The sequence below is a fragment of the Podarcis tiliguerta genome (genome assembly GCF_965153285.1).
Source record: "Podarcis tiliguerta genome assembly, chromosome: 5".
NCBI lineage: Eukaryota > Metazoa > Chordata > Lepidosauria > Squamata > Lacertidae > Podarcis > Podarcis tiliguerta.
Genome location: NC_139538.1, coordinates 59,141,581 through 59,160,594, shown reverse-complemented (window position 1 = coordinate 59,160,594; position 19,014 = coordinate 59,141,581). Strand labels below are relative to the sequence as shown.

The following is a 19,014-nucleotide window of genomic DNA, read 5'->3' as shown; positions in this document are numbered from 1 at the left end:
CCTGGGGCTTCCAGGAAAAACTGATCTAAGGACATTTTTTATAGCTTGATAAATCTTCTGTGGAAAACCATCCCCTCCCCCCCTTTTTGCACAGCTGATTTGTGCAGTCAGGAACAGACGCTATACCACTCTTCTTTCTATCATGCCAAGACAGTAATGGGGAAACATGATTTTTCTTTACCTCATTGTCACAAATTAAAACATTTCAGAGGAAAACCCAAAATATAAATAAAAGAGACCAGTAATCGAGGACCCATCAAATTTCAACGGGTGTTGAGTCATTACCAATTATGCAGAGGTTACCTTAACTCCAATCAATATGAAGTAGAAGAGAGGTCAGAATCATTCATCTGGCTTATCATTTAGCTGATTTCGAAGAAACTTTATTGAATGTAAATGACAAAACTGAACAAAAACAAGTTGTTTTGTGTAAACGAGTCACAAGCATAGTTTTATGGAATGATATGGAATATAGAAGATCACTTTCGCTGTACATAGCTTTAAATATAATAAACCTGTTATAAGTTTTATAAAAAGTTCACGGTGTGCTGCTGACCTCCAGATACACCTATTTTCTGGTTTAGAAGGTCTACACTTGGTACTTGGAAAAAAACAACCTGTATAAATAATTTGTTTTTTAAAAATCCAAGACTAACAAAAGACTAAAAACATACTGGCACTTACACAATTGTGTCCAGGTTCCAGAAATTCAGCTATCTTATTATTATTATTATTATTATTATTTCAAAGTCTAGATGCATGTTTTATACCAGTTCTAAAGTGACACTATGACACCTAATTTCATGAACAATCAGACCACACTTGTATTTCTTATATCCATGCTGCCACAACGATACTGAGTGACAATGGTTCCTAAAATTATGTTCAAGGATCTACCAATGAGATCTTATAGACATTTTCAATCAATGTCAGTCATAAGCCATTTGTGGCTCGATCTACGGTTACTGGTGAAATTGCAGCTATAAAATTTAGAGCAGTGGTTTCCATATGGCAATCTACCAGATGAAGGAGTCCTATGGGTCAGGAAGATGTTGGCAGTGAGTTTGAGGCTCACAAGGGCCCATGTAGACATAACACCTAACTATGGTTTGTTGCCTTAATTCTGGTTAAGATCCCACATTGAACCTATGACTCAGTGAGCTAAGGGGAAGTGCAGAGAGATATCAGTGAAACCTGCTTGTCAACCTTGCAAGCAGAGGTGTTGTCATGATGGGAAGATGCTCTCAACCATGGTTTGTTTGACATGGGAATGATCACACAACTGTGGTTGATTCAAATCGTGGTTAAAAAACCCATGTCAAATTTTGCTTTCACTTCCTAGTTTGTGGCCAGTCCTTAACCTATGGCTTAATACTTAAGCTTGGTCAAAACAAATCCAAGTTCAGCATTATGTCTGCACAGGAGCAAGGTAAAGCAAGAAAAAGGAAAGGAAATATAGGAATAAGCTGCTTGTGTTAAAGTAGCACAAGGATTCCTTTCCAGTAAAAACTATTTTTTGTAGAAAGAGCAGAGATTATTGATAGAAAGCCTCAAAATTGAAATTGAAAAGTATTCAGGTATGCCTTGGTTGTAACTTAGCACACAACTAGCAGTTCAGCTGAACAGAATTTAAAAGCACTTCACTAGAAGGTCACATGTTTACATGCATGTCTCTGGAGATTTGCTGAAAATTGGAGGATATATTTAAAACAGTTGACAAAATCTATACACTGGGGAGGGGTGCACTCATTTTCCACTGAAAGAAGAAACGGAGGGGAATTTTATCCTGAGTAAGAAGGCAAATCGTTTTCATATTCCTGGGATGTGCACTCCCATCCAAGCCCTTTAATTTGGCAGTGTTAAATATCCACATGGTCACTTTTAAAAAGGTTCTTCTTAAGGACCACGGACTCAGTGATCACCGTTTGTAACGCAAGAGGTGCTTGGGGAGTGTAGGCAAGGCAGAGTCTTTTAACGATACAGTAATTTTAAAGGAATGTTAAACGCACTTCTACAAACTATCTGCCCCAACGGGGGGGAAAGAGGGCAAGTGCCACTGATTTCAGTAGGCTATGATTCAAGCAATGGGACTTAAAAGTGTTTCTGGCAGTGCACTCCTACACACATCGACTCCAAAGTAACTCTCATCAGGTTCAATGGGGCTTACACTCAAGTAAATGGGTGTAGGATTGCAGCCTGAATGTGCCTGATCATGCCCAGTTAGATCTAATCACAGTTATGTCTGCATATGGATCAAATATTGAATCATTATGACAGAGATGTAATATTGGAGCGTCCACCCGGGGGAGCAATAATTTTCTGTGCAGTACGTCTTGCAACATGGTCATCGGCTTGAGATCCTAAAAGAAAAAATGGCACACAATGGAATGCTTACAAATAGGTAAATCAAGAAATGCGTTCATTAATACAACACAGCCTTATTATGAGCATCATGCGATTGTTAAAAGAGTATTTCTATGGAGATTCATTCATGCTGACACAGGAAATGGAATGTGTACATGCAAATCAAGTATATTTTATATTAATTATATTATATTAATTATATTATATATTATATTATGTTTTATTTTCTTTTACATTTATTACTGCACAATCATTTATCATGAAAAGTAGCATGGAGAATTTTGCCATGTATCAGTGGAATCATGCTCTTTGAAAACTGAACCATAATGTGCTACTTCCTAAAGATAGGAAATCTTATGCTCCTTTATAAGAACATAAGGAAATGAAGGGGGCAGACGCTAAGCACTTCTAAAGGCACGTTAATTTCAGCGGATGAGATTTATGTTTGCGCTTCAGTTCCCCCATTGAAATTAATAAGGTCTGAAAGTACTTAACTGTCTGGACCATATCCAAAGGTATTTTCAAACAGCTCTTAATAGCTAAGCATTTAGGATTAAAAGAAGATTAAACACTTCTAGAGTTTCACACTTGGATTGAGTTAAAATAAAGTGTGATCCAAAATAATTACAGCGTGCTGGAATGAATAATGACATCATTGATCAAAGGAAATATATTATTACTGTTTATGACTTACAAAGCACCCAAAATGCTCTAAACAGCACACAGAGGTTAAAAGGTAAGACACTTTCTAAAATCTAGGGAGTGATAGTGGTTGCTACTGAAGGTCCTCTTTTGTCCAAACTGCAGGCTTTTAATCTTCAGGGTGAACAAGTGCTACTTAAGCCAGAGGGCAGGGAACCTCAAGTCTAGGAGCCAAATGAAACCCCCATCCTCCCCACTTGGCCCTTAGGAATCTCCCCAGACCACATTCTCTACTAATCTTGCTTTGCTCCCTCCTTGAGTACTTTTGCCTGCTGATAATGTATCCCTGGGACCCGGGTGGCGCTGTGGGTAAAAGCCTCAGCGCCTAGGGCTTGCCGATCGAAAGGTCGGCGGTTCGAATACCCGCGGCGGGGTGCGCTCCCATTGCTTGGTCCCAGCGCCTGCCAACCTAGCAGTTCGAAAGCACCCCCGGGGGCAAGTAGATAAATAGGGACCGCTTACTAGCGGGAAGGTAAACGGCGTTCCGTGTGCTGCGCTGGTGCTGGCTCACCAGAGCAGCGATGTCACGCTGGCCACGTGACCCGGAAGTGTCTCCGGACAGCGCTGGCCCCCGGCCTCTTGAGTGAGATGGGCGCACAACCCTAGAGTCTGTCAAGACTGGCCCATACGGGCAGGGGTACCTTTACCTTTAATGTATCCCTGACAATGCCTCTCATTTTCCCAGAGGATAGAGAGGGATGTGTAAGTGTGTGGAGATACTAAGCTATTGTACAAAATGAAAATTTACATTCATTACTCCACCCACTTCTGCCTCCAGCCCTGCCCCATCTGACTCTAGTGTGTGGACCCCAGAGGATGTGGGCCTGGGCTAAAAAAAACTTCCCTCACCCCACATATCCAGCTGCTTCCATATCACAAATGTACATTCATGGACCCCTTCCTTGTCCCAAGCCCAAGAGTGCTAGGTGATCTCCCAGTGTGGAACATGCAATGGGCAGTCCCACCCTGCTTCCTGCCTCTCTTAGTGCTAAGTGATGCCCTTCTGGAGGAGGCACTGACTTCTCCTACCCTCTCATGGTTGTCATAAAACCATGGCGATGGACTGCTGCATCCAGTGCTCCATTTGTACTACCCCTTGCGCGCTAGTAAGCAAGCTAGTAAGCAAGCCCAATTGGAAAGGGGGCTTAAACCAGGGGTCGTTTAACTGGCCCATGGACCCCCCCCCACCCATTCAGGGACCCCCGCTGCCTACTCAGTGAGCTCCCGTGCTCCGGATTAAACTGGCACGGAGCAGAGCGAGGACCACCTTCAGCGACGCTGGCCGGCTTCCCATTGGCTGCAGGAAACTCCTGCAGCCAATGGGAAGCTGCGCATGCCTCCTCTGCACCGGAAATAGCATTTGTGCATGTGCATGCACACACACTCCGGCCCACCGCGGCGTCTGCTGGACCATGAACCGGCCCAAGCCACAAAAACTTTGCCGACCCCTGTCTTAAACATTCTCCAAGCAGGCATGAAGCTCCCATTCCATGAATGCTATTTTTGGCAGCAGCAGCACAGCACCTGAGTCAATGAGGTGCAAAGGAAAACTGTTGAACAAGGTAAAGGTAAAAGTAAAGGGACCCCTGACCATTAGGTCCAGTCGTGGCCGACTCTGGGGTTGCGGCGCTCATCTTCCTTTATTGGACAAGGGAGCCGGCGTACAGCTTCCAGGTCATGTGGCCAGCAGGACTAAGCCACTTCTGGCGATCCAGAGCAGCACATGGAAACACTGTTTACCTTCCCGCTGGAGCGGTACCTATTTATCTACTTTACTTGCACTTTGACGTGCTTTCGAACTGCTAGATTGGCAGGAGCTGGGACCGAGCAACGGGAGCTCACCCCGTTGCGGGGATTTGAACCGCCAACCTTCTGATCGGCAAGTCCTAGGCTCTGTGGTTTAACCCACAGCGCCACCCGCGTCCCGCTTAACAAGGCACTTGCCTTCAAAAATTGAATTTTGCAAAGTGAGTAACGATCCACAAACTGGAGTGTCATGTACTAGGGCCCAACAACCTGGCAGGAGCCACAGGATGCAAGTCCATGCAAGTGACAGTACTAGGCCACAGACTGACTATGCAACTCACTGATGTGACTGGACGCATGCCCACCAAAAGGCACTGCTAGGTCTTCAATGTAGTACAGAGAATGTAGATTAGCTTGCAGCAGATAAAGTGCTTGTGCACCATTGCAAGGTGCCTTTAGTCTTGGGTACCAAAGTGTGAGATTAATAAAAACAGCAACAAGCCACCTTAAAAGGCCGCATAGCCATGCCAAATGAAGCGCTTAAGATGCAGTCACATCAGTTCAGTCACTAATTCAAGTCTTATTTTATGCCTAGCATGTAGCAACAGCAGAAAACACAACCCCTAAATTCTAGTACAGATACCAGTACTATAAATCTGGAATGGGCTTCAGGTTGTGACCCAGATCTGGGCCATGGTTAATGTGTCAACAAAATGGGAGCTTCCCTTTAAGTCAGCATTCTCTTTATCCAAGTGAATTTGCTGTTTATTTTGTACCACCCCCTTAAAAAAAATCAACTTACCAGACAGGCTGAAGCCTGACTGATGTAGGTTGCGGATGGGAGGAACCTGTATTTTGCCTGAACAGGTAGCTATTCTTGAGGTAGGAGTTGGGGCCACAGCTTTAGCAGTTACTATGACATCATGAACTGGTCCGTCATAAAGCCCACGAGGAACACCATGAATTTCTGCAAGCTATAAAAAAAGTAAGAGGGAGAATCACAGTTGACTGAATGTTTGCTGGTTTTCCTTGGGGTATATTCATAACCAAATGTTTGATGGTTGTCACTAAAACAATGTTAATGGTATTATTATTTTCTCCTGACCAAGTGTTCTCAGTACAGCTGTCTCCCCCTTTCTCCTTGTAAAGGGACAGAACTCAACAGAGCAAGACAAAACATTATTACAAGACGTTAGCTAGAGCTACTCTTCCTCTGAGGAGTATCATTCACACATGCTAGAAGTTAGCTAGAAGTAATGGTTTGGCCTTGGGCATAGGCACAGAAATGCTGTCACAAGAGACCTTTTAAAGAGGAAGCGTTTTGCATTTTGAACAAGTATTTCTGCTCTGTTGTTCACTTTTCAGATGGTTATATACCCAGACTGACACAAACACAGACATATTTTATAGTGCTGCTGATGATAATACACAGTCAAACTATGAAATTCGTCACAAGAAGTGGCAAGGGCCACGGACTTCGCTTTAAAAGGAGGTTAGACACATTCATGGAGGCTCTCCATAGCTACCAGTCATGATGGCAATATGCTGCCAGTTGCTGGGAACAACTACGAAGGGGTCATTGTACTTGTGTCCCAGTTTTGGGCTTCCCACAGGCATCTTGGACAACAGGATGCCGGACTAGATTATCCAGCAGGGCTCCTCTGGTGCTCTTCCGTTCTGTGTTAATGCTTGCTTTCCAGGAAGTTATTGTTAGACAGGAGGGCAAGGAGTGGAATGTAGACAATCGGAATAAGCGCCTTGAGTATCAAAGGCAACTGCCCAAATGAATTACCATCACGAGCAATCACTGACTGCCCTATTTGGAGCCCAATTACGGGCGAGTTTGCAAACCTCCAGCTCAGCCTAAATGGAAGTGTATGTTTTGTTGAGAACTTCATTCCTGGGATAATTAAAAATGACAGAGGGCGCTGCATCTTTCGAGTACAACGCAAACACAGTTTGATTGGTAGCCTACAGGACTTGTAAGTGTTTTCGGCTAGAATCTGACAGAGTTATGAGTGGTTCTTCCTCCCCCCCCCACCCCATTTCACTCCTTCCAAATGCATGTAAAAAAATAAGAAAAGGGTCGACGAGGCAGGTAAAGCTAGGACTCAATATATAGCTCCCTATGGATAAAAAAATGGTAGCTACTTTCCAGGCAACCCACCAAATAAGTAGGTAATGTGCATAAATCTTAGCATTTATTTACTGAAGGTTAAGGGTATCATCCAGGGCCCTGAAGCAACTTCTTTCCATGTGCGCACTCTATACACTGAAGGTTCCTACCACCAACCAACCTGCTCTCTTGCAGGCAACCTTCCCACAGACACAGAGGTAGGTGTGTGCTGGAAGATTGTGAGCACCCAACTGTGCATGTAAAGGGAGCTAAGGACCAGGTGGGGCATTGCTACTCGCTCATGCAGGCCACCAAAAGGTCTTCTCCAAGGCAGCATTGCACATAGAAGAAGTTGTGTTCAAATGCTCCTTAAAGGTAAAGGTAAAGGACCCCTGACAGTTAAGTCCAGTCGCGGACGACTCTGGGGTTGCGGCGCTCATCTCGCTTTACAGGCTGAGGGAGCCAGCATTTGTCCACAGACAGTTTTTCTGGGTCATGTGGCCAGCATGTCTAAGCCGCTTCTGGCACAATGGAACACTGAAACCAGAGCAGCGCACGGAAATGCCATCTACCTTCCTGCTGGAGTGGTACCTATTTATCTCCTTACCGTATGCCACGTACATGCAACTGTTTGCTATAACGTCAACTGTGGCAACCCTGACAATAAGTAACGTTTAAATGAATCATAGAATGTAGAGTTAGAAGGGACCACAAGGGTCAACTAGTCCATGCAGAAGACCTGATCAATATTGGATTTGGGGGGGCAAGTTGCAATATCCATACTGGGCCTGAGATGACCTGTCTGCTCCATTCATAACACTGCAGCTCCTAACAGTGAATTCAGGGGTTTGGGTGCCCATGAGGCTGCAGCCAAAATGAGGTCACTGAAAAACAGGAAGGAGGTATCAGTATGCTCAGGGAACCCCAGATTTGCCACAGAACAAAAAAAAAGTTTTATATAAAGCCCTCCTGGGGGGCAAAGTTCCCCCACAAAATAGCACAATGAGAACTAATCCTGCTCAGTAGCCACAGCTTATAGAGTGAAAATGGAAAAAAAAATAGATAAAAAGAGCAGAGGCTGGAGAAGCAGAATGTTCTGCTTAAGGGGGGAATGGTTGCCAGGACTAATCCTGCACCACAGCACTGTTTTTTAGGAGGGAGGACACCCTGCAACATTCTGTTGGAGGCCACACTTGTTCATGCTTATTATGATGCTTGAAATTTCAGTAGTAATGCAACTACTGACATTGAATGCTCAATATGACGCCTGACCACATGGCCCTCATGCTGCGGACAGAGTGAAAGAGTCCTACAAAGAGTGGCAGCAGGCAACTTGGTTAGTTGCCCTTAAAGGCATTCCTGGGCCACAGTCCCATTCTGCAGGAGTACATTCTGTCCACCTCTGTCCATAAGAAATACCATTTGACAAACCATGATTGGTCACCGCAGGAATGTGCCTTGTGCCTGCAAACTCCCTCATCTACTGATGCGTTTCACTTCCGTTACTGAATCCTGCCATTACGTCTAAATGGGCAAACTATGGTTTGCACTTTCCTTTCCAACCAGGATTGCAAACCATAGTTTGAAGGTAGTTTGCAAAACTGGTTTAGAGGACAAAATGGCCCAAACACAACCACGAGCTATGGTTTCTACAAAAGAGAAAGTAAGCAACTGAGCGTCTGAGGGCAGGAGAGGAGAAAGGACTCCTGGCTCCTGTCCCATGCTGGGTGCAAAGGGAGAGGAGGAAGTGTGCAAGAACACAGCTTGGTGAGGATCAACAGGTAGGAAACATCTGTGGAGGGTACCACAAGGTTTACCTAGTTCTCATCTATGCTACCTCAAGGGATAATGATTCTTAGAATTTTGAAGGATTAGAGTCCTGAAAGGAAGTGGAAGAGGATGAAAACTTGCTACGAGATACAATCATTCCATAGTGATTCATTGTATTTTTTTTAAGTATAGGTATTTTTCATGGAACTGAGGATTCATTGGCTGTCATGAAGTTCCTACTTGAGGATGCAGATTATCCTAGATCAGTCTGTACATATCTAGGGCAGTTTATGACCCATTGGCTGAACACTGACTGAACTTTTTTTGACATGCCCAGCCTCCGGCCAAATGTCTGCCTAGCTGTACCAATTCTGTCTCTGAGATTTATCAGTTGTCTTAACTATTCAAAACCCTCTTATATATGAGATTCCAGGTCACAGCTGCAATCCACTTATGGCCGTGCAAGTCATAGCATGAGGGTGAAAGCAGCAATAAGGTGAGAGGGAATCATTTAGGAAATCCAACTCTCATACCTAGTTTTCACCTTCAGCCATCATCTAAGCTTAACACCCAATATGAAAAACATCAAAATCCACTACTAAATATGCCGGATTTCATTCTCAAGCCCTAACAGCTACATTCCAGAAAGACCTGCTTAAATATTGCACAGTAGATCTGACCATACTGAACAGCTCTTTCCAGATCCTGTGATCAGCAGTTTTTGCAACTGCCTCCAAGAGACAAGGAAGCATTTCATCAGCAGTGGGAAGGAAGGAGTTTCATGTACAGAAATGTTCTCACCCTGTTTCTTGCTTTTATCCTTTTGTAAACAAAATCAGGGAATGTCTTTCGAGGGATGAAACGGCCGATGCCCTGGGTGACAAAGAGGTTCCCATCTTCCAGCACAACCTTCCCTTGGCTTATCACCACCGTAGGGACACCGTGACATTCTGTTCCTTCGAATATGTTGTACTCTACATTCTGGCAAAACCAACAAGAGATTCTTGATCAGCTTCAAGATGAATTATATCAAAAGGTAAGTGTCAGAGGGTCACCATGGTGGGTTGGATGCCGAATGTTCATAAATGCCAACTGAAAATGTGCACACAAACGGGAAGTGGTGCCCACGGCCTGGTCAATGTGCATAATCTCCAGGTGGCTTTGAATGATCATGCACAGCTTCCAAGGTATACATAGGGCACTCACTGAAACTTACATGCAAGTAAACACAAATAGGATCTGGCTGCATAGCACATTACTAACTCTACTGAAATTGGTGAAATTTAATGTTCAATCTTTGATGGATCTAAGGTTGTCAGCTGACTGGGGGGGGGAGCTCTACCTCACCTGCTTGCAAGCATTAATAATAGTTTGAACTGCAGCATTTTGTAGGTGACCCTTTTCATCACTTGGGAGATAAACATGAGCACCTGCTAATGCATGCAGATAAACCACAGTTAAAAGCAAAGCTGGAAAACAAGCTAGCAGCCTTAGCTGGATTACATTTTATCACAGCTAATTAGTAGCTCAACATTATAAATGATGAAACTTCTAATGTGCTGAAGAAAGGTAAAAGCAGTGAGTTCTTCTTTTACCAAGTTGTGAGATTTTGCAGAGATGATCTGTGTAGCTTTCGGGTTCCAAATCACCAAGTCAGCATCGGAACCCACAGCAACCCGCCCCTTCCTGGGGTAGAAGTTGAAAATCTTTGCTGAATTTGTACTGGTCACTGCTACAAATTCATTTTCGTCCATCTTCCCCGTTGCCTGCAAATGGGCAGAAAGAGGGAAAGAAGGGAGAGGGGGATTTTAGAAAGAGAGATCTGAAAACCATAGACCTCTGGGGTGTGGAAAGCATGCTCATTTGACAAGTATTACATTCAGGCAAACAGATTAAAGTCTCTGGCCTTAATCTGTCATCTCATCCCAAATCTATCCCCCTTGCTGAGCTCCTTTGTAATTCATACTGCAGCTTGTATGAGAAGGGGAAAAAAACTACTTATCTTTGAAGTACTGAAGATACTGGGAACAAGTGAAAAAGGAGGGCTACCTACTATCATGCCCTGCTTGCAAGCATCCCAGAAAAATCCAACTGGCCAATGGTGGAAAAAGGATGCTAAACCAGGTGGATCAAGGTGGTTCAATCCAACACAGCTATTCTTACTGTGACATAGACAGTAGGGATGGTACATGTCTATTGATGGCATTAGGAGGTGACTGCTCATAAAACTCAGCACTGAACTCTTTCCCAGAGGTGGAGAAGCTGCAGACCTCCAGAAGCTGTTTCGCATCAGCCCTACTTGGCATAATCAATGGTCAGGGATGAAGACCAGGGATGAAGGGATGTTGTAGTCAAACAATATCTGGAAGGCCACAGGTCCCTCTAGTCCATAACACTTAAAATTATAGATACCGTATTTTTCGCCCCATAGGGCGCACCGGCCCATAGGGCACACCTAGTTTTCAGGGGGGGGGGAATCAAGGGGAAAATATGACCCCCCCCCCCGCAGCTCTGGGAGCAGCGGACAGGCTGCATGCAGCCTGTACGCTACTCCAAGACCTTCTCCCTGCTTTTGCGGGAGGTGGCGGAATTCCCCCACCTCCCGCAAAAGCCCACAGGAGGGAGAAGGGACTGACTCGGCCAGTCAGTCCCTTCTCCCTCCTTTGGGAAAAGCCCCCAAGAGCGGCACACTCTTTAAAGGCTGCATGGCTCCTGTGGGCTTTTCAACCCAGCTTGTGGGGCTGGCGGTGGTGGGAAGCGCTGCTTTCCACCACCGCCAGCCTCAAAGCCGGGTCGGGGAGCAGCGCTAAGGCGTCACGTGCCTTCCCACTGCCCCCCGAGCTTGTGGGGCTGGCGGTGGGCGGAAGCGCTGCTTTCCCCCACCACCAGCCTCAAAGCTGGGTCGGGGAGCAGCGCTAAGGCGTCGCGTGCCTTCCCGCTGCCCCCCCAGCTTGTGGGGATGGCGGTGGGGGGAAGCGCTGCTTTCCCCCACCGCCAGCCTCAAAGAGCAGGCTTAGGAGGCTTCGCATTGCTATCGCTGAAGCCAAGGAGCCTGCATTTGACCCATAGGACGCACACACATTTCCCCTTCATTTTTGGAGGGGGAAAAGTGCGTCCTATAGGGCGAAAAATACGGTATTATCTGATTCTTATCTTATGATAGCAAAGTGATGGCTACTCATTTAGGGATGGGCAAATCTTTCCATTTCGTTTCTCTCATGTTTCTCATTGTTTTCAATCTTAAATTCAGTTCTCCACAATTCTGCATCTGTTTGTTTGTTTGTTAAAGTCCCCGTGAAGATTTATCAGCATTGAAGTGTGAATTTCTCATTCTATATTTATTTCATTTTATAACTTTTATATATTGCGTGATTGTAAAGAACAAACAAACACTCAAAGCAGTTTATATGCATTTTTGCCCAAAGTGCGCATTTTTGAAAAGCAATGTCCCTAATATAGTGCATTTTCTTGGTTATTTTCACCAAGATGTGCATTTCTATAAACACTTTAGAGCATGCATGTTTGAACACATTACTCAGCTGAAGAACTGCATTGCAAAGTTCAGAGAAGTATGAATTTTGAAGGGCAGCTGGGTTTTTGTTTGTGTTTCTGTAGTGCAAATTAGGTACACTGCAAACTGCTGGTTTAGCCAATACAATGCAGTGAGATATCTAACACGTTCAAGCCACGTCAGCATCCTTTGCTTTTCAGAGCACACTGGATTCTGCTGAACTGACTCACCACACACTTTTCCCAAATGACCGACATTCGTTCTTCAATGCCATTTGTTCCTTCTGGAATGAGGGTGAAGTTATCCTTTCCGACGGCCTTCTGCGCTGTGGTGAAGGTGCAGTGAGCACTGCCAACCACTTGAAGATCCCCACTAATTAAAACAAATGGCAAGCAAAGAGTGAAATGGGGGGGGGGCGGCTCTTTGATGGTTGCATAAGCCAATTTATCCAATATTTTCCTACCGAGTCTGAAAATCTGGGGTGATTTTGATTTGTTGTCAGTTGAAAAGAAACAAACAGCTAATAAAACTTTAAAGAACTGGTGGATTTTCAAAATGATTCCTTAGAGGTTACAATAGAGGTGAACAGAGGCAGTAGAGGAAATAGACTGTCAGCTTTATATTCATAATCAACCTTGACTCTGCCATATTTTTTACTGTGCTGACTTCAACAGTACAAAGCGACAAGATGAATGTCACAGTGACTTAAATTCTAAAAAAAAAGTGGGGGGGGGGGGGAGAAGCTATGTTTTGGCCTCTATGCGAAGAGGGGAGATACCAATCTATTCAGTGACTCCTAACCTCAGCCATGTTGCAAAAGGTAGAAAAAGTTGCCAGGAATGCAGGACTAGCAGCCACGGTATGGGGGAAAACAAACATATAAAGCCACACTCCTTTTTTAAAATAGTATGAGTAGTACATTTATATTCCACTTTTCTTATAAAGGGCTCAAGTGGCTCCCCCTCCCCATTTAATCCTCACAACAACCCTGTAAGGTAGCGTAGCCTCAAGGGCAGTGACTGGCCCTGTGTCATCCAGGGAGCTTCATGGGTGATTGGGGGCACGAACCCTGGTCTTCCAGGTCCCAGTCAAAGGCTGCAGTTTATTCCATTTTCACAACTTTCCCCTGACTGTTAATTTCCACATGATATTTAAGTTATATATGATGCAAAAGCCCACTTCTGGAACCATAGTGGGATATTGTGCCAGTTTAGTGCTCATCCCCAGGTTATTTGCTTCCAGGAAAAAAATCCACCTGCAAATGATATGGAAATGAGAGGAACACATTCTCTGTCAGGGAAGAACCAGAAGTCTCAAGTTTCCCAGAGGGAGGGGGACCTGGGAGCGGAAGATGTGGACGAGGTGCCTGAGGGGGAGGGAGGCAATGAGGAGAGGGCGGTTGGAATAAGCCCAGAAAGGGCTGGGGAGACGGAAAGTTCACAGGGAATGCAGGGGTTAAGCTCAGGCTCAGAATCAGGGGGGAAATTTACGACTGCCCTAGAGAAGGCCTGTGGTAAAGAGAAGGGCGGAACTATGGGGTGGGAGACCTCACCATTTTATGAGCTGTTTTAGGGGCAAAAGCAGGCCTCAGCAGAGATCTGAACTGAGTGACTCTGATGGATGAACGATGTGCTAATGACCCATTGTAAATACTGTAAATAAAGACTATAAAAACTTCCAAGAGGCTCGTGGCATCTGTGGTGAGGAGAGACGCCCACAGCTCTGACATTCTCCACCATGGTTGCAATCCAGAGGAAGAAAGAAATATTGGCATAGTGGGAAACCAGGTCCAAATAAGGAGGTTTTCGGATGCTTATTCCAGGACAGCCGCTAGCTCTTCTCATGCTAACCATCACATTTGAGCTGCAGTCTGTTATTTGGTGTTTCCAGAGAAAGGTCATTCTGTCCTTAGGACTTACCATGCTAGGAGGGAAGTGAGATGATCGGGCGTTGTAGGATCTGGGCTAATGGGAGGAGATGTCACAAAGGCAGCAGCCTTGGCCCAGTTCTTGCTCCAATAATGAGAGCCATCTGTAGCAAGACTGGCTGTAATTGGCTCTCCATACACAACTGTGCCTGAACAAACAATCAACAGTCACCACCACTGCAGTATGCACATTGCTGCCATCAAAAGCAGCTGCCCCACATCTCCCCCACCCAGGAACATCCTATGGTACAAAAATGTGTGATATGCACACCCCTTTGGAAGCAGGAAAATGTATATGAAACAAACAAGCATGCTGTATCTGCATATATATTCAAATGTTAGAAATTTGGCTTCCCTGGTCTTAACTTGAGACTCCCTTGAGATGAGACTGGTGTTTAGATATGTGTGTGTGTGTGTGTGTGTGTGTGTGTGTGTGTGTGTATACAGCTCCCAATCGAAAATATAGGGGCAAAAGGTTGATAAAAAATCTTGTGCTAGTAAATTCCAGTGTCTGTGGTTGAATGTCAGGTATACCGTTTAGATACTGTGAAAGAGAACAGAGTATTGGGGACAAACCTGTCTCAAGAGGGATTTTCAAGACAAGACCATGCAAAAGACCTTTCACAGAAGATGACATTTCTTAACCTTAAGGTTTCTGAATGCAACCAAAGATTTTCTGACAGTAGGACAGGACGTTGTCCGCAACACTTCCAGAGGTTTGTCACCTCCAAGGATGCTCAAACGACATGAAAGAATGTCAAGTTTATGCCTGAAAGATATTCTGAATCCACCACTAGCGGTCCTTGCTTGATCTCCTGGAGAAAAATGTCTACTATGTACCATCATTTTAAATGTCTGGGCATTTAAATTTCCCTGTTCAAAAACTGCTGACTTGACAGGAAGTCCTCATCAGTATGGAAGCGTGAAACAGGACTTACCTTTTCTCTTGGCTTGAGCGATGACATCTGCAGCCCCCTTGCTCATGACTTTTGTGACATATAAGGGGCAATTGGATTGTTTCGCTATTGTAATGGCACGGAACACGGCCTCCGTTTCAACCTTTGGAAGCATGAACACAGTCAGATACTTACTTCACAATGTCTGCTTCATCTGAAGTAGCTTGCCTAGAGCTTAAACAACAGCTAGGGCTGCTAGGATTCTGTTATGATGGATTGTTCTACTTGTTCTTCATAAGTCTACCCCACTCACAACTGCACTTACGGGGAAACTGTAGTTACAGGGAAATGTGGGGAAGTTAGCATTATGTCTCCTCTGATATTGATTGATTTCAAATATATGAATAATTCAGTCGGACAATAATTATTACTGGAAGAGACTCAAATGTGGTTTTAAAAACAAATAAATGCGTAAATAAACACATAACTGAAAGAGTATGCATGTTTATTCAGAAGCAGCTCCTGGTGGGTTGAAGGGGGTTTACTGCCTAACAAGCAACCTAAGAGTGCCATCTAGAACAATAAAACTCAGCAGAAGTGGTGTTGTTTATATAATGACACACGGACCATCCTTTTAGTCTCATTTCAGATTGCAAAAGCACCAAGTGTCAAAATCTATAAGCTACACCGGGATCGTCGTCATGGTGTCCTCCAGATGTTGTGGGGTATCATCTCATTATAACTAAGTCTGAGACCATTAAATCATGCTAGCTGAGACTGATAGGAATTGTAGTCCAACAACATCTGGAGCAGAACCTATAATCCACCCCTGAAAGATACAGTTGCATTAATCTTATCTATGTTGATGCTAATTTCACTGCAGCAAAACACTTACAGGATTTTATTCAAAAATAGTGTAGCTCTACAATAATTTGTAGTGCATGATGCTCTTGCATGTGACATTCAGTGCTTAAGCATGGGCATCCCTCTCTTATCGAAACGGTACTTTGGAAGGCTTTGTGAAGTCTGAACGTGGCTCGGCAAAAGAGATTTCACGTGTGAATTTAACCCTCAATGGTATTTCCCCAATTTTATTTTACTGAGTAGAGTTGACAGTAATTCTGTGGGGACCTACTTAATATTACCTCTTCTGGATGACTGAGAACATGACCCTCTGGACCAGTAATCCCCAGCTCCAAAAGTCTTTTTTGTTCCTAAATAAATGAAGAAATATGGGAGAAGCAATAAATGAAAGGTGCAAAAATCTAATTTGAAACTTTAGAATGCTATCTTTTTAAAAACACCACCACAACCATTTATTATCCATGACAATTAGAGAGGTTAACTTCCTCATCTATATGTGCAACTCAGCAGCATAACCATTTGCCTTCTGCAACTCTCTGTTTGGTAGTTTACAAGGCAAGTCTAAACATAGATCCTACTGTTATCCTGTCTTAGGGTGGCAGTGGGGGTGTGGGGGTGTTTCTGAAACCATTCTTTAAAAAAGGCAAGTGAAATATATCAAGGATGCCAAAAGAGGAAGAATTTTTAAAAATAGAATTCTGATACATAATTCTAGCTGATTAAATATGTATAATAAGTACCCATCTTTCTAACATCCTTGTTCCATCTGAATGATCCACATTAAAAACAACAACAAAACGAAGTGTGTTGATGGAGTCCAAAAAAATTTCTCCAAGGATTTGGGCTCATGGAAAGCAAATTTATGTTTCTATTTGACCAACCAAGCCCAAAAAGCATTGCCAGGAGGAATGATCTCCTCGCTCCTCCATCCATGCACTGTTCTAGGAGTTCTCCTGACCAGATTTGGGGAGGTTTGGGAGATGCACGGTGGCAGTGAAAGAGAGAGAAGTCCTGTTGTGCTATTGAGACACATGCTGGTTTCTGCTAGTACAACAAACAAGTTGAACCCATGCAATATGTCTATAGCTTTTAGGCTACGTATAATTTTTTTAAACAAAATTAAAATAGGCTCCTGAAAAAAAAATACACATCTCAGGAATCAACAGCCAGGGTAAAGATAAGCATCTTCAGTGTTTTCTGAAAGCTGTATTATGAAGTTTGTTTATACAGAAAAACTAAGAGGACCCCCTCTGCTGACCTTAATACTCAAGGAGGACTGTAGGAAAGGAGATGCTATTTCAGGTACTGTATTTGGGACCTGAGTTGGCTTTTCAGACTAACATGAGCACCTTAAATTGGGCGTGCAAACAAATGCAGCTGTTTGAAAATAGGTGTTATATTTGATCTAAGTGGGACCCTATCCAGTAATCTGGCCACTGCATTTTAGACCAGTTGAAGTTTCCAAGTAACTTCTAGAGCTGCTCCTTGTAGAGAACATTGTGATAATCCGATCTGGCAGCTACCAGAGCCTGCAGTACAATGGCCAAGTCAAGGTTAGACTTGGATTTAATTTATTGTTATTGAGGTATTATAGTGATTACAAATCACTTTCTCAGAAGATTGTTGTGCAAAGCGGTAAGTAAGCCTTCTGAATAACTAGTTATATTCTGACAGGCAGTAAATCTCTACATGGTAATTTCAAGAGCATTTAATCTTTTGCAATCCGAGGTAAATGTTTTCTGTCCTTGAAGTGCTCTAGAGACATTTATTTCCATGCTTTTGTTCTTTGCCTGCAAATACACTTGAAGGTCACCCTTCATAGTTTTTTAATAACTATGTTGAAAACCCTAAAAACAACCACCCGCTCTGGTGATACCTATCTGCTTTGGATCAAAGTATGATGTCAGATGTGAACAAAAATTCTCTAATCCCAAGCAGATCAATATCTTCAGAAGGGCTTCCAACTTTTCAACTGATGATAATTTAAGAATGCCCTGGGGGTGAATATTAAGGATCTCTGTAAAACAGAACAAGGAAGATACACAAACCCAACCCCTCCTTGGCTGTATGGGACACACACACACACACACACACACACACACACACAGACACCTCTCCCTCTCCCTCTCTGAGGTTTCAGGTGCCTGACATTTAAATACACAAGGTTGAGACACAAGCATCAGCAACCACACACAAACTACTTTAAACTGTTTACCATGGAAGATCCCTAATAGATTTCATGTTTTTATATGCCACTTTCCCATGGTGAACTATGTTCAATGTTTCTCACAGCAAACACATGGAAAGGACAACACACACACGTTCCCATGGTATGAGGATACTCTAGCCTGCTGTGGTGCTCATCTTTTAGTTGGCTAGGGTTGGGTTCATCCTCTTTATCGTTTTGCAGTATGAACACTTGTAGCAAATAAAGTTGCATTACTCTTTTGTTGCTGTTTTAAACTTTTGTATGTGTTGTTTTTTTTTACAATTGTAACTTGGCAGACAATATGTAGTTAGTGGCAAACAAATGTTATCAAATGCCCAGCTGGCATATAGATACTATCATTTTCCACAGTGCCATGAAAAAGTGCCCAAAGATTGGAGGGCACATTGTTCTGAATCCATATGGCTGCTCCTATGCACTGCCATATGCTACTTTTTGTTGGTCCCATTTCTCTCTCTCTCTCTCTCTCTCTCTCTCTCACACACACACACACACACACACACAGCCTGATCCAGAATCAAGTTCTGATAAAGTACAAACTTGTACTGTAGGCCATTATCCTCAACATATTACAGATGGATTGGATACCTTTTAGGATACCTAAAAGATCCTCTCGCTCCTTATACACCCAACCAATCAATGGACTCTGCAGATGAGGGTCTCCTGTGGATACCATCTCATCAGGAAGTTCATTCCACATGATGTAGGAACAGGGCCTTTAGTGTGGTGGCACCTGCCCCTTGGAACTTGTGCCCATTACAGATCAGACAGGCACTGTCTTTACAGCCTTTTCAGCACCTATTGAAGACATTTCTTTTCCAACCACCCTTCTAACTGGATTGGATTTGAAATTGTTTTCACTGCTGATTTTTAAATTGCCAAATGCTTTGG

The 19,014-nt window shown here is 43.7% G+C and overlaps 1 protein-coding gene across 2 annotated transcripts in view; it reads right to left on the bottom strand.

Moving 5' to 3' along the window:
• Positions 1–361: 361 nt before the first annotated feature.
• Positions 362–19,014, bottom strand: part of DPYSL4 (dihydropyrimidinase like 4) — a 32,695-nt gene continuing 14,042 nt past the window's right edge. For both annotated transcript variants that reach the window (XM_083443528.1, XM_083443527.1), the window contains exons 7-14: positions 16,178–16,246; positions 15,075–15,195; positions 14,129–14,285; positions 12,440–12,581; positions 10,294–10,464; positions 9,500–9,679; positions 5,615–5,786; positions 362–2,360 (exon numbers count right to left, since the gene is read on the bottom strand). In XM_083443528.1, the coding sequence (XP_083299654.1) occupies positions 2,269–2,360; positions 5,615–5,786; positions 9,500–9,679; positions 10,294–10,464; positions 12,440–12,581; positions 14,129–14,285; positions 15,075–15,195; positions 16,178–16,246 (1,104 nt within the window). In that variant the 3' untranslated portion in view covers positions 362–2,268. The remainder of the gene's footprint in view (positions 2,361–5,614; positions 5,787–9,499; positions 9,680–10,293; positions 10,465–12,439; positions 12,582–14,128; positions 14,286–15,074; positions 15,196–16,177; positions 16,247–19,014) is intronic.